Source organism: Gouania willdenowi, chromosome 6 (assembly GCF_900634775.1).
Source record: "Gouania willdenowi chromosome 6, fGouWil2.1, whole genome shotgun sequence".
NCBI classification, from domain to species: Eukaryota; Metazoa; Chordata; class Actinopteri; order Blenniiformes; family Gobiesocidae; genus Gouania; species Gouania willdenowi.
The window spans coordinates 54506788-54532441 of NC_041049.1; the positions used below are offsets into that span (position 1 = coordinate 54506788).

Sequence of the window (25654 nt, forward strand, 5' to 3'; positions counted from 1 at the left end):
ACTTGTTATATAGTAAAGGTGGGAAAGGCTGATGCTTGTGGATATTAGAATATAGTGAAGGTGTTGGTGGTGGAGAGAGAATTTCCTGTGTGTGTTTCTGTACATCCGGGCGCGCTGACGAATCGGAAAGCTTTCATTCAGGAACCTTGACTGGAGCTGCCCATTAAAGAGGAACGATTACGCATTGGCCTGGTGATCCAACCCAGAGACAACGAGGAGTGAAAGCGAGGAGGGTGAGAGAGAGGGGGGGGGGGGAGAGAGAGAGATGAGGAGCAGGAAGAAGACAGCGTGATCTACGTGGCCGTTTGGATTTGTTATGTCATCTTCCAACATCCAAACATAAGACAAAAAAAAAAAAAAAAAAAAAAACCCGTACAGGATATTTTTAAACTGAAGGAAACTTGTTTTTATCTCAACTGAAATAATTTTCTTCTTCTTCTTCATCTTTAAAACACGCAGTAGAGATTTGGAGCGCGCATCAGTCCAGGGGTGTTGCCACCGCTGTACGCGTCGTGCGTCTTTGCGCTCGTCCAGTGATAAAGACGCGTGTTTGGAAGCGGAGGAGGAACAGCCGGAGTGGCCGAGCAGTCAGAAGGATGCTGGAGGGCAATGCCTGCAGAAAGAGAAGATGAGATTTGTCAAAAAGCGCTGGAACTGCTCTCGGACCTTTGTTCCAAGGGAGAGGTGCAGGACGACAACTGCCTGGATTTCATTTACTACTTCAGGGACCTGGCCAGACCGCGTTACACCGACTCAGGTCAGACTCAGTGGGCTTCTTACTGCTATTTAAAAAACACAAAACATCAATAAACACTTTGAAATGCATTGTCATGATCAGTATTTCACAATAATCTTTATTTTTATGACCTTTGAGCTGCTGTGATAACATAATGATGTTTGATCATTCTTCACTCCTGGGCTAGAAGACTGACCTAAAATCAACTATGGAAGTTGTGTTCAAAAATATAGTTTCTTTTATATATATATATATATATAAATAAATTATCTTGTTTAAAAAGAAAGTGTACCTACATTTGACTTTTGTTCTCTACTATTTGGGAAAGAAAGGTTTGTTCTGTAAGGTTTAATGACCATTCAACAACATGCTGAGGGTTTCTGTACACTTAAGATAAAATGCAACTGTGAACTTGTTGCATGCATCCATTAGCGATCCACAAAGCATTTGAGATCCATATCTGTTTGTTTGTCTATATGTTCAACACCATCAATTTCCTCTCACAGCAGGGATGCCAAGATTTAATTTGTTGACTTGATAATCCAGCTTGAAGTGAAAGCCACACCCAATTTCCCCCATAACCCCTCATACAGACTCGACAAAAAAAAAAAAAAAAAAAAATACTAAAGCTGATATTTTAGACAGTGTGCAATGCATTATAGGTCTCTCAAAAACATCTGATGTATTGGAAAACAAGTTTTTTTTTTTGCCCTATTTTAAAACTATTTAGTTTTTTCAAAACCCTACAGAGTCTGAAACAGTTTTGTGTTGGAGTGATGCTGAAAAATCTGACACCCGAATGATGAAAAAATTCTCACTGGTTTCCATTATCCATGCATGTGTGATAACAGCATCCACACACATGTACTGTATCTGTGGATGTCTCCTTGCTGCATGTGTTCAGTGTTGACTTGTATGTTAGCCTTTGTGAAGAGCCGCAGCCTTTAAACATGTTACAATCCTTCATTAAACATGTATGATTAAAACGAAGTTCAGGCTTCCAGAATGGTTCCCCCGAGGAGCTGTGACCCACTTCCTCCTGTGTTCCCCTGCACTCAGCGAACACTCCACATATTGTCTTATTCACAATTAAATAACTGGCCTTTAGAGCACAGTGAGAGGAATGATAATACTGGTATTTCTGTGTGATTCGCTAACTTTTAAAGGGTTTTTATTACACTTGATTTATAATCATTTGTCAGCCTGTTGAAATGAGATATTTCTCTGTTAAAGAAGAAATAAATATAGCTTCTGCATTAGACAATCTTTTTATTTACTCTTTAGGCAGTACATAATAGCTCCACTGAAAGTAAGAAAAGTATATATTATGACCAATTTAATTTTGCAAATCTTCAAACAAAAACCTCTTAACTTAAGCTTAACCATTTAACATTTTTATTTTATTTGGAAATGAATCCTTTAACACCTGTAATATTAACATCTCCACCTGTTTTTTGTTTTGTGTGCTTATTTTGTTTATAAAATAGTCAGTAAATCTCTGATGAGCAAGTGCTTTTCCCCTTTTATCCATAACACTTTAGACTTTCAATATTTTTTTTTTTTTTTTTTTTTTTTACAATACATTACATGTTCTACCAGTGTAATATCAGTTTAGAATGAAGAAAAACCTAAAAAACTTAGGTTTAGTTGGAAGAAAACAATGAAAGCTCAAATTAATAACAGATTTTTTTTTTTTCAACAAATACATACAATTCAGAATGTATATAAGTATTCACAATAATGTAAAAAAAAAAAAGTTTTTCTATGTTTCTAAATGTGCAAAAACCGGCTATTTTATGAGAACTATTACACCCGCAAGCCAAAGCAATTTTTCTTTGCGGGCTTTTCTACAAAGGAGGGAACGTGATTACCGTAATGTTTGTAGGTTGTCAGTAAAGCGTAACATGTGAGCTTCCAGAAACAGAATGTTCACAATAGAGCGAGTTTTAACAGAGTTGAGGTAATTTTAAAATGCACATACCAGGATGTGTCGTCGGCGACGCGGTAGATGCTAAAGGGTTAACATGTGCACGACAAATTATGGCTCGATTTGCAGTGTTTACTTTCTATCATTTACAAACGAGATGGATTCGGAACTGTAGCAGAAATTATTTCGTCTGGCCTTTAATCACCAAAGCAAAAACCTCATAGAAATGTAAATGCTAGCACATATAAGTGTCATCAAAGCTATCTGTTAACACGTAGGTAAGGTTAGGAACAAATTACATTTTGGGGGAATTAGATGAGGTTTCATTACACCCATGATTGCATTTCCAAGAAGTTGTTGCCTGGCAACATAGACCTTTAGATTAGACATACTTAAGCATGTATTGCTCTCTTGAAAGAGCTGTGTAAAGTTAATATTCTTCAATCTCCGTATGTTATATTTACACTTGAGATGTTATTTTGTAACATTCTCTTTATCTTCATCACTTGTTACTCTAAAACTGTCCCAAAATCTTATTTTGATTGTGTCCTAGTCACAGAATGCTTTATGTTCTATACCTCAGCCATTGTATCCTATGGAGTGTTCACATGAATGTGGGAACTTGTGAACCGAGTAAGACTCAATGATCAATTCCCCAGAGGAAGTTGCACTGAGGGGTTTAATGAGACAACTTCAGGCTGTGGCTTTCCCCTGGGCAGAAATCATTTCAACTTGGCAAGAAAGAACAAATCCATTAATATCATATAATCTTACTTTGCCTATCCTTCTTGGTCTGGTATATTTCTGTATTTTGCAAACTATTCAAACACAACTGCTTGCACCTTCATAGATATTGAGGCATCAATACACAATCAAGATTACAAGATCTATTTATTATAGTTGTTGGATACTGTTTTCATGTTGCAGTTTGTTTAGGCAACAAGAACGTGGCTGATAACCTTGCCTGCATGATGGATTCTCCTGGTGTTCACAAAGACCAGAATCCGTCTTGTGCTGTTCCCGCCTTCGCCTTGCAAAACTGAACCGAACCGGTTAGAACCAATCATGAGGCAGTGTTGTGGTTTAGGGCGGGATATCCGGGTGTGACGAAGGCAGAAGCGCCGAAGCAAAACTGGTCGAGCGCAGTTGCGGGGAGAGGAACTAGCTGGGTTCCCGCTATTAGCATAGCTCCAAATCAAAATAGAAAGATGCCGACGCCGGATGATGAACGAGCTTTGTGCATTTTTGGACGGTAAAGGCGGCAAAGTGGAGCCTTGTTGTTGCTGTAGCAGCGTCTCTGTGGCACATGCCAAAGACATTACTTGTTACCGTGTGATTCGCTAAAACAAATCATGGTGGACAAGGGCTTCGCCCAATCAGCTTCAAGTATTCTGTTCATGTCCCTCCCTGGTTCCGAAAGGATTCGCCAGACACAGACCCAGATCACTGTGGATCTGGCTCTTGCGAGGTTTCGTGGCTAATTTTGTCAACCAGTTTTAAAGATGTAATGAAGGAGGTGTACTGTTATGGTAGAGGCTCTGATTTTTCATTTCAAAATTTCCCCAATTCCATTTGAAAGTTTATCCATTTCTGTGCCAGTTTATCATTTTTCTATATGTGTCAGATTTATCTACTTTCCCAAATTAAACATCATGACTGGTTATTAAACTTCTGAAAATCCTAATCCTAAGGCAAACATGTTTACTACGATTTACTGAGTTAACTATTGTTCTCAATTCTTGTTTGAAATCTTGTGAGATTCTGTGCAAAATTTCACTGTCCATTTGCTAAAGTTGCTACAGTACATATTAGGCCACCTGTTTTACAGTGGAAAATTGTGTGTAAATGTGTGACATTTACTTTCCCAAAATATGTCGCTGATGTTTTATTCCGTGTGATATACTGTAGTTATTTCCATTTCAGGAGTTGAACTCCAAAAAGTCTAATTTTGTGTAAATACATGATCATTTACCAAAACGTGCATTTCAGGGTATATTCTCACTTGATTTTGTTAAAATAATAATAATAAAAATATTTTTTTTTTTCTAAAATGAAAAAAATTGCCATTTCCGTTTCAGGAAGGTTTGTTTCCATCTATTTTGAGCGAACACAAAAAATCGGAGCCCCTAGTTAGGCAGGCAGGAATTTAGTCAAAATGGTTAATTTCATTTATTGAAGTAAATGCAAATATTACAAACAAAGACGTAACAAATGTGAGAAAAATAAAACTTTTTCTGCAGAAAAATATACAAATGGAAAGCTGGTTAGAAATTAAAGACAGAAATTAGATTAGTCATCATGCTAAGCGATGGAGCAATGTGGCAGATAATCAGGCAGACCAGTGTGAGAAACCACCAGGAAGAGGAGGTTAATCACTTTACTCATCATTCAGTTGACAGGACAGGAAGCAGCAGAAACACAGCAGAGCCCAGAAGCACTGATACAGAACTCAAAACTTCACTATGAATGCTAAATTAGAACATATACTGCACCTATCACTGCATGTGAAAAAGATGCCAGATGTGAAATTAAATTCTCACTGGACTTAAACACAAGAAATTCTTGTTGGAATTTTTATGATACAGATGAGTTTATGATTTGTGGGGCTGACCCAACTATAAATGCTTGAGAGAATGATTCTACATGAACTTGTTTCTGCATGGTTACACTCTGTTTGGTCGTGGCCACTGACATGCCATTAACCCTCTTTTTAAGTTGTACTTTATTTTCGTTCTAGCGTGTAACTTTTTTTTCTCTCTCAACAAAAAGTCTGCTTCTTAAAGAAACTTTTGGGCATCAAACTTCGGCCAACTTGTCCTTCCCATGGGAGCCAAGCCTGTAACTTCATAGAATCCTTTCAGGTGACATCGCTCGGCTCCAGGTTTCCAGTGGATTTTTGGTTCCTTGTACTTTCACTTAGAAGCAACTGGCTCTTCCTATCAGTAAAACTTCATATACACTTCAATAGCGGCGACTTCAGAGAGTTGGTGATCCCTACTGCGGTAGAGGTTGGAATCCTTGGTCATACAGGTTGCAGACAAGAAAAGTAGTTTTTTTTTTTTTTTTACTTTGTGGACAAACTAAAACTGTCGATGGTCTTTGTTCTTGTTTTTCATTGCATTAAATAAGTAAGAAAAGCGATAAATGTGCAAAATGTTTCACCATAAAGTGCTGAAATTTAAAAAAAAAAAAAATGCTGTAGAAGTTAAAATGCAGTCAAAGAATTAAAGGGCCCATGTTAAGCTAAATTAACTTTTCTGTGTTATAAATATGATAAAAGTGTTATTTAGGCTTCATACACATGCCCAAAGTGTTTTTTTTTATTGATTTTCTCAATGGTTAGTTAGAGGGTGATTTACTCCTTTCTTACTGCAGGGTGAGCCCAAACACCTCGCTCCAATTTGATGACGCGTTCCAACTTTGATGACGAATTTGTCGCAGCACTGAACTGCAGAAGCCCCGCCTCCAGGAAGCTCTCTGCCGTGATTGACATGTAATCAGACACGTCCACAAAGATGGGCATTTCGGCATCCTTTGTGCAGTGCTATGTATGTATTTTTTACAGTCTATGTATGTACAGGTGAACGCCCCGCCCCCACGCTCTGTCTCATGTTTATAAAGCAGCATGAGCTCGGCTCCGTAGTGGGTGGGAGGAGGACGGGCCGTCCTCTGGCCCTACGTCACCATACGAGGAGGATGGTGTCCCCTCTATAGACACGCCCACTCATGAATATGCATAAGTAGGCCACAAATCAGCCTGTTTGTGTAGAGTTGATCAGAAAGTAACTTTTCAGAGACTAAAACTCTGGAAAACAGGCGAGTTTGGGAAAATAAACCTCAAACACTTATGTTTTTGGTGTTCTTAGAACAAATGGAGATGGGTGAAAAATAGCATGATATGGGACCTTTAAATACTGCTGTTCAAAGAAAAAAAGGCACAGAGGGAGGTTAAAAAAAAACAGGCTCAAATAGTAATTGTTCAATGTTGTGATTGTTACGTCTGGTGTCTCCTGGCTTCTCAGCCTGTCCTTCCTCCTTCTCACCTAACACACCTGATTCACATCAGTAAGGAGGAAGAGCTGTATAAAGGGCTGAGAGGAGCTGAAGTAAGGGGAGGCACAATAACGTTCAAAAAGCAACAGATGTAGGGAGAGTTCTTTTGCTCCCCATTTAACAGTTTGTAAGTTTGTTATTTTAGTTTGGACTGGAGATTTCTGATAGTCCTGTTGCAGTGTTTCTATAGGTTTAGTGCTTTTGTACCTTTTTGTAGTTTAGAGGGTGGACGCTGTGTGCGACGGCCTTGTATAGGGCTCGCCCAATGTCCTCCCTACTTTTGTTCAGTTTGGCCAGGATCCCCAGTCCATTTTGTTTCGTCATATTGATATTTTTAGTCACAATTTGTAAATAAATACTTTATTTCTGTATGCCATAATTTATGGTGTGACCCCTCAAGCCTTCTGATTATACATTCCTTATCATTGGGGTCAGCGTCCCTAAAAGCGACTTTGTTTGATTGGTGCACATTTTGGTTTACTGGCTTTGTGTGTAGTAGTGGTAATTGTGCTTTTGTGACTGTGTTTTTCCTTGTGCTACTGTAAAACCATATGGATTTAGTTTAATTACCACTACTTTGTTTGGAAAACTGTGGCAGCGATTTTTGTTTAGTCTTGTGTTTTGTTGTGATGATGGGACAGCAGGGCTCCCTATTAACAATTTTAAGGGTGGGGGTGCTACGGCTTGTGCCTATACTGGCCTCTCACCTGTCCTTCCTCCCTCTAACCTAACACACCTGATTCACATCAGTAATCAGGTGGACAGGGTAGAGGAGCTGTATAAAGGGCTGACAGGACCAGAAGGAAGGAGAGCTCAATAACATTTGATCAGCGACAGACGTGGGGAGAGTTCGTAAGTTTGTTATTTCAGATTGGACTGGAGATTTCTGGTAGTCCTGTTTTTTCGCGTTCCTGTAGGTTTAGTGTTTTTGTAGTATAGAGGGTGGACGGAGGTGTGTCATTTATGGTGCAGCCCCTCAAGCCTTCTGATTACACATCCTAGAAGGGGCCGTAACAGTGGCGTAGTGACATCCCCATTGTAACGGTAAGTCACCTTAAAGCCCAGAGGAGAATTTCATGTTGGTCTTTTTTCGTTTTGCTCTGTTTTGGAGTCATCCTGTTCGTAAAGATGGTTGGATGCCCGTGTGTGTGATCCTTCACATCTTTGGGTAAAATAATGCTGATACTTGGAACTTGCTGTTAAAGGTTGTAACTCATCCCTTTTCTTTCTTTTGTGAAATGATCCTTATTTGGTGAGCTCAATGTGATTATAACATTATTTGGAATATAAATCATATTTACATGTGTGTGAGTGCTTGGAGGTTTTATGAAGGCAGAGGGCACTGTACTGAGAAATGGTCAGCCAGCATTAATATGCAGTGTGTTACAGCTCATTTGAAACAAATCATCTTGATTGTGTTGTCAGGGAAATAGGTGAAAATAAAGGCATTGAAAAAGATTTTACTCGACAGATTGTTAAATAATGCCAGACCTTTATCTGCAAATAAAGTGTTGCTGTCAAAAAGGTAGAAACATTATAGAAAACATGCTAAACAAATCTTTGGGATCTGATTTTAGTACTGCTTCAGTTTTTGGTGACATAATTTCTTTATTTTTTTTGCCAAGCTCAGAATAAAAATTAAGTTCATGTTTTTTTTTTTTTTTTTTTTTGACTCTTTGTTTACTTTAAACAAATGAGTCGAGTCAACAGCCAGGTGTCTTCAACAATGGGTCTGTGGCGCATTAATGGGTCTTTGGGGATGGGCCACAGGAAAGTTGTAGGGGTTTCTCTATGCTTCAGTTATTCAAGCTATATCTTATAAAAGTACACGCAGAGAGCAAATTTTCACATCCTGATTCTGTCAAATATTAATATTTGAGTTTAATGACTCATGTTTCATTAGGCGGTACTAATGACTTTTTCTAAACTAAGTGCTAATTATCCACAGCAATCATTTAGAGAAACTATAGAGGTAGACTTAGTCGTTATGACTTGCTAAAGTTGAAATCCAGTATTGAAAAAATAAAACAATGAAGACTGGGTTTTGAGCTTTAAGTGTTTTTTTTTTTTTTTTTTTTTTAATGAAAGGTCTTAGAATTTCATAAACTACTCGGATATTTCTAGAAAAAATCTCGTAGGTCAGTGCATACGAATACGTATTTGGCAATTTTAAAATTGAAAAAATTGGCAAAAGTGACAACCTGGATCTGGATTTGTTGACAAGTTTGTTCTTTTTTACTAATTAAATTGAAAGTAATAATGTAGGATAAACAGAACGCTGACCTTGACTTTAAATTATCTTCAGCGAAGGGATTTCTTTCATATAAGTCTGTTTTTGTTTTTTATATACTAATACAGTTAAATACCTGACATGAAATGTGTTTTTCTTTGATGCAGTTCAAAGGATGGGCTCCTCCAATCAGTAGAAGCCGTCCTCCATGTGTTTGTTTACTTTGAGGTGTTTTGGTTTGATTTCCTTCACAGGTTTCCATAATGCTTTTGCCAACTCTTTGATCAGTAATGTCATCGCAAGATGAAGCAAGTCGCAATTAACTGATCTTTTCTACTGATGTTCCTCCTTGTGGTGACACATTCATAGCATCACCAAGTAAAAACAGTCAGAGATTGTACTTTATTGTTTTATTCAACAGCAGGGCAGTACGATTTGCACATCATTTTTATGGGCTTTTTTTTATGAATTTGTGTCACTACCTAAAATGACCCTGGTGACTTGTCTCTTCAGTGTGCTCCTCAAATACATGAATATCCAAAATCTCTGTGTTGCTGATTAAGATTTGTGCATTTATGTGATGGATGGGTAAAAGTTTTTTGACAAGAAACAGTTCTGAATATGTTTCAGAATATGCAACATTTCCTCATGTCTGATCATGAACCCAAGTAAACAAGCAACCCCACCATCACCGACAATTATACTAATCAAAACCTCTCTGACCTTTTTTAAGATTGTAATTAATTGTCGAGTTCCTTTAGTGAGAGGTGAGCCTCCTGATTAATGAAGAACCTGAATTGCATCAAGTGTCACCCATGGGCCTTGTTTTTATAACGTGCCTTGAATGAATCTTTTAAATAAGTTAAAAACAGAAAAAGCACATGGAAATAAGTAATGTACTATATGATCAACATCATCTGCCAAAAAGGCTGCTGATAAATACAATAGAGTGTCAAAATCCTAAATCTATTTCCTGAAAATCCCCTCAAAAAAGTACAAAATATACTGGAAAACCAATTAGGAACATAAACCCAAACTTAAAGGAACCCCACAGAAAAATCAATACTATGAGTTCAAATCCAGAAATCAAATTGAAACATGAGTGAACTCAAAAAAAAAATTGCTTTGTGATAATAATAAAAAAAATTGCATTATTGCCAGTGATCGAAACACGATATCTTTGAAACAACTTTAAAAAAAATAGACTTTTACAGCCTGAATCATGTTTGATTAGAATATTTTGTAAGCACTTGTTAAAACAGGATCAGGTAAGAAGTTGAAAGCGACTCTCGTCCGAGCGCAGCTCTAGTGAATCCAGAGGCACCTCTCGACGAGGAGAGACTCGAGGTGGGAAACGTAAAGGGTGGGGAAGAGTTGATTATTTTAAAATGAGATTGAGACGTGAAGTTGTAGTTGAGTATATTGTGCTTATTTGTTGTGTACTCAAGACAGTCTGGTGACAAGTTTGAAGCTTAGGTATATTGGTGGTGGCTGTGGACAGAGGGAAGGAGTGAGTGGTAATAACTAAAACAGGTATTTGGGAACACGTCTAAGATTAAGCCCAGTACGAGTTTTATCACGCAGCCCAAGGCGCGCCAGTGCATCGTAGAACATACCCTCACATGCATGTTATTGGAACAACATTTACTCGCAATTCTTTTTATTGTAAACAGGTGGGCAAAGAGACAGAAATATTAATTCTCACACAAAATATGACGGAGTTCACCTCCTGAAATGAAAATGGCGATATGACACAAAATAAACCCTTACCAACATGTCTTGGAACATAATTATACATTACACACAATTTTCCATCGTAAAATGGATGTACCATCTTCAGCAATTGGACAAATGTAAAATCTTGCATGATTTCTTGTGTATTTGGCACACTTATACAGTGGGAAAATATTCTCAACTAATCGTATTAAGCTTATTTGGCACAGTTTCTGGAAGTTTAAAGGACAGATAAGATATCAAATTTGGGAAAGGCAATCAAATTGAAACAAAGTGGTTAAAGGATAAACTGTGGCGGAAATGACAAGTAAATTGGTAAACTCCAGGGACATTTTGAAAATTAGAGCCTCTGTAAATAGACTCATGGTAAATAAGATTTGCCTTGAGGAGAATCTTTGTAAAACGTAAAGGCTTCCACAAACTTTTTTTCTTACAAAGCAGCATTACAATATAAGTTGAAAACCAAACTGGGACTTCACATCTACTCTATTTTTCCACTGGGTTCCCCCCAGTATTAAACAAGGATGCTCTGAAACCCAGACATTATTTCTGAGCTTTGAGACTGATTTAAAACGACTAGCTGCAAAGAAGCCACAGCATGAGATTCAAAGAACACAGTCAAACCAGTGCACACTACCTCAGGAGACAGCCCAGTTTTCCATCTATTCTCAAAGGCGGCTTTATGACGAGGAAGCATGAACAAGCAATCCATGTCTGACTCAGCGATGGGATATCATTGTACAGTTAAAGCCAGAACCCGCTCCTCCTAATGGATAGTAGTACACTTGAGTCTTGTTCACTGATTCCACATACACTTACCATGACCACAACTTGTTTCTGCCATTTCTACTAAGTTCTTGAGTACTTACGGTACTACTTTTTGACAAATGATTTTCTTTTCAACACATTTGTTAAAAATGAGGGAAAGTGAGGTGATGAATGATGAAAAAGTGAACTCAATCCCTCACCATTCGTGCATGTTTTGTTTTTCCACAACCAAACTCTACTGCAGTTTGCGGTACTCGCTATGTTTCACACAGAAAATAGCCAGGAAAAAAATCAATCAATATTCAACCAGTAATGTGTCTAATGAAATGGTTTGAAAGTGATGATTATACCAGGATGTGTGAAAAGCTCAAGCTTTAAGTGTGATGCACTAATAGCAGCTAAAACCACTTTAACCAGCAGCCATGTGGTGTCCTTAAACCTTCTCTGATTGTTTTGTAATAATGTTTACCTTAAGATCGCAGTGTTAAAATTCTGATTGAGCGTTTTGAGATTTTATTTATTTATAAGAAATGCACCAGAGTTGGGGGTCAATTACATTTTTCAGTTACAATTATGTTTTGAATTATCCATGTTTATCCAGAAAGTCAATTACGTTCTCAATTACTAAAGTTTAATCACAATTGCTGAGCCTGAAATAAATAACCTAATAAAAGTGAACCTTCCTCTTATGATATTGGGTCCTAAATCAACTGTAAAATACACTAAAAACAAATATCGATCATCTAATGTCTTTCCTATCTTTTGATTACCTTGTTATGCTTCTAATCGATGAAAATGTAGGTTTTAATACTTTTGGTGGGGGCATTGGAGTCTTTCATGTGTCAGTATATCCCTTGATTTCATTTTTTTTAAATGGTAAAATGTGGGAAAGCTTGATATGAAACATATTTTGATAATTGTTAACTACATATGTGTAGAACTGTAACGTGGTTCCCCAGTTCCCCTAAACATTTACATGTTCCATAATAATGGTGTGCCCTGTCCAAAGACTAACCATTGACCCATGCCAGTGTTCCTTTCTTTTTAAATACATCAAACAGTGCTCTCTGTGTCTCATCTCTAGATGTGTCAGTGAGTCTGCTGTCACTGCTGGTGACCACCTGTGGTTTGGCTCTCTTCAGTGTCTCCCTCTTTGTATCATGGAAGCTTTGCTGGGTGCCACTAACTGGCCGCTTCTTCCCAGATGTCCTCAAAGGGGGACACTTCCTGGGAGGAGACCAACAACCCGTCCTCACCGAGGTAAGGGCAATGAGAGACGGTTGGATGTGATGTTTAGATGACTTATGGTAATTAGGGCAAACAAATTAGTAATTGTATTAAATGTGGACTTATTGAAATAATATATAATTAACTATAATATTTATATATATTATAGTCAGTGCCGTGACCACTAGAGTTGATAGGCACATTACAAATCGAGACCATCAATGACAATTCCATATGTTTCTGCTGGTAAATGTTAATTCAAATCAACTTTATTTGTATAAAGCAATTTCCAACAAAGTCATCAGAATCAGAAATGTTTTAATGGCCAAGTACAGTTTTTAGGACAGTACAAGGAATTTGTCTTGGTAGTCGCAAAACAAAGAACAAAGAAACAAGCCAGCAAAACAAAAAACAAGAAACAACCCAGCAACAATAATAATAATAATAATAATAATAATAATAATAATAATACATAATACAAGGACAAGGCCAGACTGCAGCGTATCATCCACTCTGCAGAGAAGGTCATCGGCTGCAATATGCCCTCCCTCCAGGACCTGTACGCCTCCAGGATTTTGAGGCGTGCAGGAAAGATTGTGGCCGACCCCTCCCACCCCGGTCATAAACTGTTTCAATCTCTCCCTTCTGGAAGAAGGTTTTGGTCCATCAGGACCAGAACCTCCAGACACAAAAACAGCTTCTTTCCCTCTGCCACCATCCACATGAACACACCCCAAGTCACCCACTGAACCCCCCCCACCCGATCACCACCTCCATGATGACATTATCTGCTTCACTGTATATATATATATATATATTTATCCCTCATCCTTTATATTTATTATTATTATTATTGTTGCTGGGTTGTTCTTTGTTTTTTTTATTTATTTATTTATTTTTTTTGGTTTGTTTTGTGCACCAACTACCAAGACAAATTCCTTGTACTGTCCTTAAAACTGTACATGGCCATTAAAAACATTTCTGATTCTGATTACTGATTCTGAAAGGATGAGGGATAAATAAAGGATATATATATATATACACACATTGCAGCAAATAATGTCTTCATGGAGGTGGTGATCGGGTGGTGGGGGGGTTCAGTGGGTGACTGGGGGTGTGTTCATGTGGATGGTGGCAGAGGGAAAGAAGCTGTTTTTGTGTCTGGAGGTTCTGGTCCTGATGGACCAAAACCTCCTTCCAGAAGGGAGAGATTGAAACAGTTTGTGACCGGGGTGGGAGGGGTCGGCCACAATCTTTCCTGCACGCCTCAGAATCCTGGAGGCAGATGGTTTTTCCCAGCTTCACGTGCTGCCTCCTGTCAGACAGGAAGTCTCCACCTGCAGGTGGAGTCTCAATGCGTTTATCAAAATATAAAATTCATAATAAGAAAGTAAAAACCCAACAAGATCCACATGAACAAGCATTTAGCCATCTAACAAAATCAACATCATTAAACACCATAAAAAACAATTAATATAGCCTCCATACTCTCCCAACAAGATATATCTCATGACACGACAGAGCATCCGTTGTTTGTGTTGGAAACACAAATGGAGAAAATGACAACAACAACTCAGAACAGCCTCACTGAGGAGCATCCACAAAGCCAGTCCTTCCTTTTGTACCATTCACCGTAGAAAGTATGAAACATTTTCTGACCTTTCCTTTGCTAAAGATCTCTAGCGCTGTCATCCTGCATGTAGTGTTATCCCGCCCACTAGCTAGAACGTAGCAGCACACATCAGCAGCACTCGGTCACATGGAATCAATTCACTAATGTACTGTGAACTTACGTATAGCATTTAGCATAGCGCAGTTACGTCCAAAGGCAGCGTAGAGAGCTGCCTTTGGACGTAAAGCGTTGTCATCTTGGGGACCTGACTGTGCATGCGCAAACATGTAAAAACACAATGGGAACAGAGGCAGAGCAGCAACGTGCCTTTGGGAGGGGGTGTGGCTTCCCTCTGCCTTACAGCGGAGTGTGCAGCTGTTCCAGGAAATAGCGCTGTTTAGTAATTTGGGCTATGAAATGCACAAAATGCGGACACTTTCAAATTTATAGGTACTGTAGGCTATTGGAAATTGAAAAATTAATAATTTATAATTAAGACAAATAATCAAAATATCAATTCACCCTTGGGTAGGCACTCCTTGCCTACCCTGATGGCACGTCACTTATTATAGTATAGTTATGAAGCTCAAATATATCCAAGTCTAAGTGATATGCAATATAATTAGTAACATTTTAGCGTAGTTTTTGAAGTTTTTTATTAAGTGGGTCTTGTTGTCAAGACCAATTCTGCATTTCTCAGTTGCGGAGGTTCGATTAAACTTTACTCAAGTAGAGGAGATTTAGTATCTTAAGATTGTCAATGAAAGAGGGTAGGATGGAACGGGAGAGTGACAGGCAGATCAGGACATCCTTTGTAATGAAGAGAGAAAGCTAAGCAATAAGGCAAAGCTCTTCATTTACCAGTCAATCTGCTTTCGAATCCTCAGATAAAGTTGTGAGCTTTAGTTAATCACCATCACACGTACAAGGAGATGAATTGAGCTGGCACTAAAATGGCTTGGTGCATTCAGCCTCAGATATAGGTCAGACTCAGACATGGCTCAGGCTAAATAGAGCTACTTCATGTTGAGAAACCACTTACTAACCAGTTAGTGCCCCTGGTTGCCTTCTCGATGTCCCCCTCTAGAAGAGAACAGGGCATGTCCAGCTTGGAAGACACTTTTTTTTTTTTTTTTTTTTGCTGATCCAGGAAACGCTGGACAGTTTATGTTTCCAGGCTGACCTGTCAGGGCTTTGGGATTCTGTGTAGCTAAGAATGTTGTATGCTGTACAGGTGGATGTGGAGGAAAGGGAATACAGCGAGGATGGATGTGTAAAGGAGCCTTCAGGGACCCCTTTGACCGTCACGGTCCCAGAGTCGGCCCTAAAGATAAGCCACACCTCGCCTGACATACCACTGGAGACGCAGACCAAGGTTGAGAAAACCCAGGCTCACACTTTGGCCAGAGAAAGGGTTCAGAGACAGATTACGGAGCCTACCTCCTCTGTGAGGTTAGTGAACATATTGTTGATGCTACTCAAGGCATTTTACAACGTTCATCTGCTGTACACACAATTACTGTTTCACAATAAAGCATTCTTATTCCAGGCATAACTCCATCCGTCGTCAGATGAACTTGTCCAACCCTGACTTCAACCCGGCTCAATTTCAACGCCAGGAATCTCTGTCGGGATTGGGTCGCATCAAACCTGAACTCTACAAGCAGCGCTCGGTGGACACGGAAGACCACCGTGGCTCTGACGGCTGTGGGTGCCTGCATTTTATCCTGAAGTTTGACTTTGACCTAGAGCAGCTAATTGTGAAGATCCACAAGGCCCAGGACCTGCCTGCAAAGGACTTCTCAGGGACCTCTGATCCTTATGTCAAGATCTACCTGCTGCCTGATCGCAAAAATAAGCACCAGACCAAGGTTCACCGCAAGACTCTAAACCCAGTATTTGATGAGGTGTTCCTCTTTCCTGTGGCTTATACTGAGCTTTCAAGTCGCAAGTTGCACTTCAGTGTCTATGACTTTGACAGGTTCTCTCGCCACGACTTGATTGGCCAAGTGGTGGTGGATAACTTCTTGGATCTTGCTGACTTTCCCCGGGAAACCAAACTGTGTCGGGACATACAGTATGTCACCTCGGTGAGAAATTTACTTTTTCTATTTGTGTGTTTTACAAAGTTGTCTAATGCTAATTCCTGGATTAATTGCTTTAGTGTATTAGGTCAGACTCAGATCAATCCATCAAAAGGAGAAAATGATTTGTAAAAGCCTGATGAAACTCCAGCAAGAAGAAAATATGTCAACCCAACTTGTATCTCATTTTTACTTCAAGTGAGAGGCAGATACATAGAAATAGACTTAGACACAGTTAATGTTTAATGAAAGCAGCTAAAAACACTAGGGGGCTGTGACCCAGATCTGCACTGATATAACACTGTGGTTAGTTTTCAAGGGATACAGCGACGCTGTCTATATTCCATTATTCAGTTTGATAAATCAACAGCATTGGCATACAGTGCAAGACACTGAGATGGTTGGACTTTCTTTAGAGGTCCTTTCTTTCAGTCAAAACCTTAAAAATGGCAGTCTTTTTTGCCTCAGCCTAAACTCTTCACGCAACAATGACACATCTTTAACAGACTTGGCTATGGTGTCGTGAGTCTTACATGCACCATCAGTGCTCCTTCAATAGGCACCTTACAGAGCAAAGCCTCAGCTTAATCCAATCAGTCATGCTATCTGCTGCATACAGGAGATACTGTTCTTTACCTATTGCGATGCACCATTTCGTTTGGTATTGGTAGGCATGAATGAGTACAACACTGGGTATACACATAATAACACATTTACGTTTTTGCTGATTTATTTTTACATAACAGGGAGATGACAGTCAAAAGACAAAATGATGCAAAGTGTGGCCTCCAGTTTTCTATAACGCTTTGAAGCGCAGCTGCTCTTCATCATTAAATTAACTTCAAAGCAAGAAAACAAGGCTTAGTGGGTCAGCAGTGAAACAGTTCTGACCTGTTTGTGTCTCCTTAAGTGACGTAAAGGTTGAAATTGCTGCGCCAAAGTTTGTTTAGATCTCCATTTTCCCAACACAGACTTCCTAACACATTTTTGGTGTTTTCACGGCCTGAACGTTGTGGCAGAATATAGTAGATGTTTATTTTTGGGTTTACACCAAAAAATTGGAATCTGGCCAAAATTGAATGTCTCGCGGAGTGTGGTGATAACCCGGGGAATACCGGGAACAAACTAGAACAAAAACAGTGAATCACTGTCAAAAAAAAAAAAAAAAAACATTAAATTAACGTCAATTTTGATGTTGAAATTTTCCATTCAATTTCAAGGATTAAAACATAGATTTTTTGCATTGTCAATATTAATCATACATTTATTTTGAAATTCATGAGTATTTTCATGCTTGTTTTTTTGTTTTTGTTTTTTTTAAATCAGATTAGATGGCAAAGACCAACAAATGTTAAGTGACGCAATATTTGTATAAATACATGTAAATATACAGTACATATATATATATATAAAAAAAGCCTTTTAATGTTGTTGAAAGATTTGGTTATTATAGTTATATTGTGTTCAGATTTCTACTTTATATTAGTCTTATACTATTTTGTACCTGTACTCACTGTCAGTGAGTATGCGGTTGTTGGACCGTTTCTTATGCAGTCATTTTTCACTTTTGTGGAATTGGAGAAATCTTTATTTTCTTCTTTTCTTTCACATACATAGTGTAATACACATTATGTTGGGTTACTTGCAGGGATCCCTCATCCAATTAATTAAAATTCTCCATTGTCTTTACAGGGCACCCTCTTTTCAAAAACGCAATAAAAGGAATTGATCACCTGTGAGGCAGGCATTATAAAAAATATGAAAATGTTGAATTTCTACTCTCTTTCTGGATGCTGGTCCCCAGTAAAACTAGGTTTTGTCCCTTGAGATTACAGGAAAGGGCCCTTTGCTGGTCCACTCTCAGGTCTGTGTGCATTAATCATGGCTTCTGTCACAGAAGTAGCACATGGCCTTTCCTAGCCCTGTACATTGGACTGTAATGCACAGGTCTCTAAGAAGAACTGAATTTAGTTTAACCATAAGCGTTATCTTTAAAAAGTCAACCATCGGTCATAAGGGGCATCATAGTCAAGACATGTTCAGTAATAATAGTAAATGTTATAGATGACTGGTTGTACTCAGTCTTTCTATTGTGATGTAGTGTTTACAGCAGGGTTGGGGTCAATTATAATATGATCATTTTAATTATAATTTTAAAAATCTGTTGCTGTCGTAATTAAACTGTAATTGAGTTTAGATAATTTACTGTGTAATTGTAATTGCCATGAACATTCTATAAATATTGTCAATTATTACAGTTCTGTGTACAGTTCTACACATATGTAATAAACAGTGATTAAAATGTGTTTCAGATCAAGCTTTCCAACATTTTGCCATTTAAAAAATGTAAAATCAAGTGGTATACTGACACAAAAAAGGCTCAGACACCCACGCCAAAATTGAAAACCTATATTTTAATTGACTAGAAAGTCTAACAAGGTAACCAATAGATAGGAAAGACATTAGATGATAGATATTTGTTTTTAGTGTATTTTACAGCTGATTTAGGACCAGTTATCATAAGAGAAAGGTTAACTTTTATTAGGTTATTTATTAAAAGCTCAGTAATTGTAATCAAACTTCAGTAATTGAGAACGTTATTGTAATTGACTTTCAGAGGATGAAAAATTATTTGAAAAAATGTAGGTCACTGTAATCGTAATTGAATCATAATTGTACTTTATCCCAACTGGTTTACAGTTACCATTGACTCATTAGATTTTAGGTTTTTCTTCAATCGCGTTCAGCAACTTGCTTTTTCAACAGCTAATAATAGTGAGATTTTAATTAAAGTTCTTCTATTGAGACCTCACATACATACTGGTCCAGTGGGTTTCTACTCTAATTATGATCAAATGATGAAGGTTTTCTGGTTTAATAACTACAAACTACCTCGTTGGTGTTTTGAAGAATGTTATGCCACTTTCCTTTTACATTCTTTACAAACTGACATCCATCCATCACCTGTCCCTGTTACATTCAGACAACAGTCACTGGTGGCTCAAAAGCATTTGAGCCGACACTGTGCAAAAGCAGACTGTAGAGAATGTACTGTATTATGAAAAGGAAACCCTGACACAAAGGAGAAAAGCATTATAACACTGATGATAACAGATTTTCTCCAAGAAAGACGATAAAGAGCATTGTGACGATATAACCTGCAGCTCCATCAGGACCGGTCAATACTATTGACTGCAGACTGGTTGGCCTGTAATTAGGACATTGATGAATAGGTTCAATGTGTGTATGTATGCGTTCGTGCGTGCGTGCGTGCGTGTGTGTGTGTGTGTGTGGTTAATTCAGAAAATGGGCTTACCCTTTCCAAACAATGATAAATGGTGCCATATAACAAGCACTTGCCCTACTGTTTGCCCTTATTGGCAAAGTAAGAAATATGTTTTTCTAAATGCCTGCTGTCGATTTGTTTCATTGGAGATACTGGACACTTTCAAGTGTTTGTAAAGATTTATTTGGTTTTTACAATGGTGCTCTTTGGTGGCTCTAAAGCAAACCACAAACCAATCTGAAAGTAAAACTAAAGTAGAACAAGTGCAGATTTTAGATTACACTGAGAATAAACACATGGATTCAACCTTCTCAACATGATCTCATGTCATACTTACACTCTCTTAAAGAGTTTGATAGGGTTTTTAGTTTGATGTTAAATGTGGGTCGATAGATGAGCACAAAGGCTTTCATGGGTGCAGGTGTAGCTGAGGCTCTACACCTGCAACCAATCACCCTTGTCAGAGTGCTTCCCCGAGTCACCTCTCCCCATCCCAGAACACAGACAGCAACAAACAGCCACTTGTTTCATGAGAAAAAAACCATGGAAATGCATGATAAATCCGTGTACCCTTCGTTCTTTGGTTATTTTGTTTTACTGATTTAAAACCAAAACAGAATACAGAAAAACCAGATAAGCAGTGTTTTTTTTTTTGCTTTTTCTAACCTGTTTGTGTGATGTTTTGATATTTACAGGGAAATTAGAGCGAGAACTGAAGTCCGTTGCACCTGGTTTCCCTCCACAGGTCCTGGACCAGGTCTCCACACACAATAGGACTGTTTAGGATTTATTTCAGCAGTTTTGTGGGCCTGCTCATGTTTTAATCCAGTCTGTGGATGTTTCAGTTCTTAAAAATATGCTCACGTTTATGTTTTTCGCGGTCCAAATAGTATCCAGATAAACTGGTGACTGACTATCAACTGTGAGGCTGGTGTGAGGAACAATAGATGTTAGAACTTCTACTATTTGACACTTTGGCAAAAACAATTATAGCTTTTTTGAGGGCAGAAAAATGTTTATTTTGCACGTTATAAATACCGCTAACGGCAGCCGTCAACACACACCATAGTTGATCACAAGAAACGAGGAGCACCAGTAGAGTCATTAAACCACCTCTGGTTCCACGTATGTGTATGTATTATGTAACATCCATTTTTTTTTTTTTGATTTCTTCATGTATTAATAACATTTCATTTCACCAGTAATGTGACTTACTTGCTTCTTTTTATGTCCGGGAGCAAAAGTCCGCCCAGTCACCAGTTTATCTGGATACTGTTTGGACCGTAACACTGTTCAGTAAAGTTGGCAGATATTCACAGATTGGGACTTCCAGCATGTTTTTAGTTTTTCCGTTTCCTGTTTCTGGTTTAAAATGAATAAAACAAAAAATCCAATCCATTTCTTCTATTTTTTATTTGGTTTTGAAATGAAATAACCAAAGAACGAAGGGTACACGGATTATGATATGGCCCCAAAACAATATTTGTGAAACCTTTAATTACCGCCAACCAGCGAATCGCCCTTACGTTTTGCATGAAATTCCGCACAGCTGTGTGATGAGCTTCTGCTACTACGTGTCACCAGTTAAAATGATCACCAGTTCAGCTAATAAACCATTAGCGCCACCTGTCTTTCAACCAGTGCTTTTTCAGATTTTAATATAGTCATAATAATCTGAACCGCATCACAACACAATAAAAACACAGTTCAGATGAAGCTTTGCATGTATTTTACTACTCGAACCTTAACAGGTAGGACAAGATTTTGAATGGGATTATGGGCAGAATTGGACATATTTTTTCATTTATCACATTTTATAGGTATTCAATCACCTGCATTTCTATGAAAATTAGGGTTAAATGCATGATATTGTCACAAAACATGCATGAGAGGAATTTGTCATGTTTAGGCCCAATTATGAATAAAGAGATAGCCTTTAATTAAAAAAAGATGGGATTGCTTTCTCTGTTTGAAAACAGGAATTCAGGTTTTTATCTGTTTTCTGCAATCACAGAAAATGGGAGGCAACTACAAACTAATAATACATAGAATCCTACCCTGTGTTTACACGTTTAGATAACCACATTCTTTAGCCTATCACAGAAAACCACTTTCATTTGAATTCAAACGTATTTTCATAATCATTGATTTATACTCTTTCACATAAGAAAAATTCACCAAAGAGCTGGGTTTTTCCAATAAGCTGCAGTGTGCCAAGTGCTAAGAATGAATGAAATACAGCTGAACTCCTTCACCCCGAACATATTCTTCCTAGTGTTAACTTCTTTCTTGTGAAGACATCATTGACAAAATCAATCAAAGGACACTTCCCCCTGGCCTTCCCTCACTAGTGTTTTCTGCCCTCTGCTTCAGCTCAGCACCCTTGTCCATGAAAATGACATCTGTGGAGATGAGGCGTGTGGTTACATATGCAATGAAGTGAAGTAAAGCACTGAAAGGTCACGAGCCAAGGAGTCCATGAACATCAGTTTCTAAAGAAAAACATTCTTTTCACTTGCAAATAGTTGTAAGTGGATCTTTATTAAACAAATGATTAAGCCCAATGTCAGAGCATGCTTTTTTAATTTTTTAATTTTAAAATTCAAATTTTAAAAAACCTCAGGAAAAACCAATATAAAATAAATTAACTGTTGTATTGTCACTGCATTTACAATTTATTGAACTATTACTTAGCCTGTTTAATGGATTTGGCTTGACACGACGTAACATGTTTAATTCTAAAACGTAGTTGCCGTGTTAAATTGGAAATCAAGATATCAAGTTAATGAGAGCCAATCAGTAATACAGTGTTTGGAATAACGGCGTTTAATGTAATGGGGTAATCTAACTAATTACTTTTTACGCTGTTACAATGTCGTTAACGTTACTGAACGTTAAATGCAGTGCGTTACATTCATTGATTGAATAAACTGCTATTCATATGCAGCTGTAGAGAGGAGGCGGGTTAAAACAAGGTGAGCGATTATGATTGGCTAAGGCGGTGTCATGTTTTATGTTAGCCAACCAGAGCCAGTGTTTTTACACATGTGCTAGCACACACGCCACACACACACACACACACACTACAGATTTGATGACGCAGCAGAGATGGCGAGCATTGAGCAGTCCGATGAAAAGTTCTAAACTATCAATTAATTGTGGTCAAAGGCAAGAAGGTGCATATGAAGTTTACATTATATCCAGGAGTGAAGACTTTGTCGACATCTGTTGTAAACAACTCAAATTTAATGAAGCACCTCATGACACACGCATCTAAAAAATCTGAGTTCTTTGACATATAGCAACTTTTTTTTTATTAACAGTAACGCAAATAGTTACTTTCCTTGGTAATGAGTGACTTATTATAGAGTAATTCAGTTACTAACTCAGTTACTTTTTGGATCAACTAGTGAGTAACTATAACTAATTACTTTTTTAAAGTAACGTTCCCAACACTGAATACAGCGTAACAGTAATTACCTACCGATGTGTATATGATGGTCAGGTTAAAGCCTTCAGAATTTTTCAGTACATTCGAGTGAGACAATCACACAATCCATCCAAGTGACATTTTTGTTTACGTAAAACATAACCGGTTACAATTTTAAACATTTTTTTTTTTTTAATGTTTCTTGGTGTACGCCCACTGGATGTTATTTTAAACAAACAAATCAATATAAATGGCATTGGATATTAATGTGTAGATGATGGATGGACATTTGAGTAATATTTATTGTATTTAAACCACATATTTGTTTCTGGGTTAAACTAATTACAAGTCAATCAATGCATTTTGATGGGAGAAAAAAAAGAAAAAACCTTGTGGGTATAGTAAAGCTTAATAAATTCACAGGTTGTTGGCATTAAACCAAGTCCTTCTGGTGAGAAATGTTATGTTAAAAGTGTAAATACCAGACTAAAAATAGATCAGTTCACAGTTGTAGTGCGTCACTGAGAGGAATAATTCTCAGAGGGTACGAAGGCTGTCTGAATGCAGGGAAAACACACTGCTGTAATCCTTTGAGTGAATCATGCCTGACGAGCATAAACAGAGCTCATTAAGTTAAGGTAACTCTTATATTTAGATTAGATGAGATTAGATTAGATTATAAGTAATACTTATTACTAGCAATACACATTAATGAGGCTTTATAACCAGTAATACCCATTAATAAGAGTTTTATTACTAGTAATATGCAATAATGAGGTTTCATAACTATTAATATGGGTTTTATTACTAACAATGCGTATTAATAAGGCTTTATAACTAGAAATAAGCATTAATAAAGTTTTTATTACGAGTACACTATAAGGGTTGTATTACGCATTAATAGGGTCCTTATTAATAGTAATAGGCATTAATAAGGCCGTATTACTAGTAATAAGCATCATTTAGGCCTTATTATTAGTAAGGCCCATATTAAGGCTTAATATGGGCCTTATTACTAGTATTAAGCAATAATAAAGTCTTTATAACTTGTAACAAGCATTCAAAGTTAAATATTCCAATCTCAGGCTTAAAGCGTTCTGGGCGCAGCATGTTGAAATATCTCATATCTCTAAAACATAGCCAACCAATATTGTATTTACATTTTTATTTTTTTAAATAAACATTGTTTTTAATTAATTTTAATCCTTTTAATCCACTTTTTCATGTAAGAAAAAGGAAAACCCTGAGTTTCGATTTGCCTTGAACGCAGCATTACTGCTCCTCAAGTTATGGGTCTATTTCCACAGATATGTAATGTTTATTTTTTTAAATAAACATTGTTTTTAATTAATTTTAATCCTTTTAATCCACTTTTTCATGTAAGAAAAAGGAAAACCCTGAGTTTCGATTTGCCTTGAACGCAGCATTACTGCTCCTCAAGTTATGGGTCTATTTCCACAGATATGTTATACACGCCCCCTGCGCTGAAATATGTTTCACTTATAGCTTTTAAAGTATGTAGTGGTTCGACAACAACACTAAACTAAACAGTACTCCACAGAATAAGCCTATAAATCACATTCAAAACATTCTGAATAATATTCCAAATAAATCGCATTCAAATGTTCAGAAGGAACAGCTGTTCAGTTGACATATTTGGTCAGTTGGCTTTTGACAAACAGACAAACAATGTGATGGTTGTAGAATCAGAACAAGAGGCAGAAGATTGAGATATATTTCCAGTGGTGTGCCTGCATTACCTGTGCGGGTGATGTTGGATGTTTTATTGAAAGGGTAAAGCTCGTATGTGTCCACAAAATCCAATACTCGTTTGATGAATTCTGTTTGGACATTGGTGCTCTCTGTCATCATATCATGGTGTGCAATATTTTCTTGCAGTTTGTTTGTACAGCAAATACAGACACAAATCCTGTGAGCAAGCTTCAACCCCCAATCAACTGAGAACTACAATAACTAATTCATGCTAACAAATGACTCAACAGAAAGAATGAATTATTAAATCTACATATTGAGTTTGAAAGATTATTTGTTCTCAAAGCTTGGCTAATGTTTACATCACATGGCCAAGTTTTATTTTTATGGAGTGCAGATATATCTAAGTTCACATTCATTCGATCAATAATCTTCTGGCCCCGCCCACTGGTGCTTAGTTCGTGCATGAAATATAAAGAATGACTAAGACCAGAAAATGAATAATCTAAAAAAGGATACAAATTGTGACTTAGTTCATAAAAGTGTGTGATTTTATGGTGAAAAAGCCTTTGTCTGCTCCCGAGGGAGGGCAGGTGTAATATAATTGTTGAAGATAGACTGGTCTACACTCTATCTGTTCTTTATTGAGGTGTTTTAGAGCGCTAGTCTAATCTAATTGGTTGGCTATAATCCTGACCCGCAGGCATGATTTGAGTGCTCATAAAAGTAGTGACCGACACTCTATCGCAAGTCTGGAAACTTAAGTGAGCTGCATAAGTCTGTATGTGTGTGTGTGTATGTGTGGAAGAGGATATCAAATTATATGTGCAGAGATGCTGAAGGGCTCACTGATG

The 25654-nt window shown here is 37.6% G+C and overlaps 1 protein-coding gene across 1 annotated transcript in view; it reads left to right on the top strand.

Moving 5' to 3' along the window:
* Positions 1-297: 297 nt before the first annotated feature.
* syt9b (synaptotagmin IXb) overlaps positions 298-25654 on the top strand; it is a 34866-nt gene continuing 9509 nt past the window's right edge. The window contains exons 1-5 of the mRNA XM_028451114.1: positions 298-313; positions 460-757; positions 12533-12708; positions 15522-15739; positions 15837-16377. Of these exons, the coding sequence (XP_028306915.1) occupies positions 610-757; positions 12533-12708; positions 15522-15739; positions 15837-16377 (1083 nt within the window). The 5' untranslated portion in view covers positions 298-313; positions 460-609. The remainder of the gene's footprint in view (positions 314-459; positions 758-12532; positions 12709-15521; positions 15740-15836; positions 16378-25654) is intronic.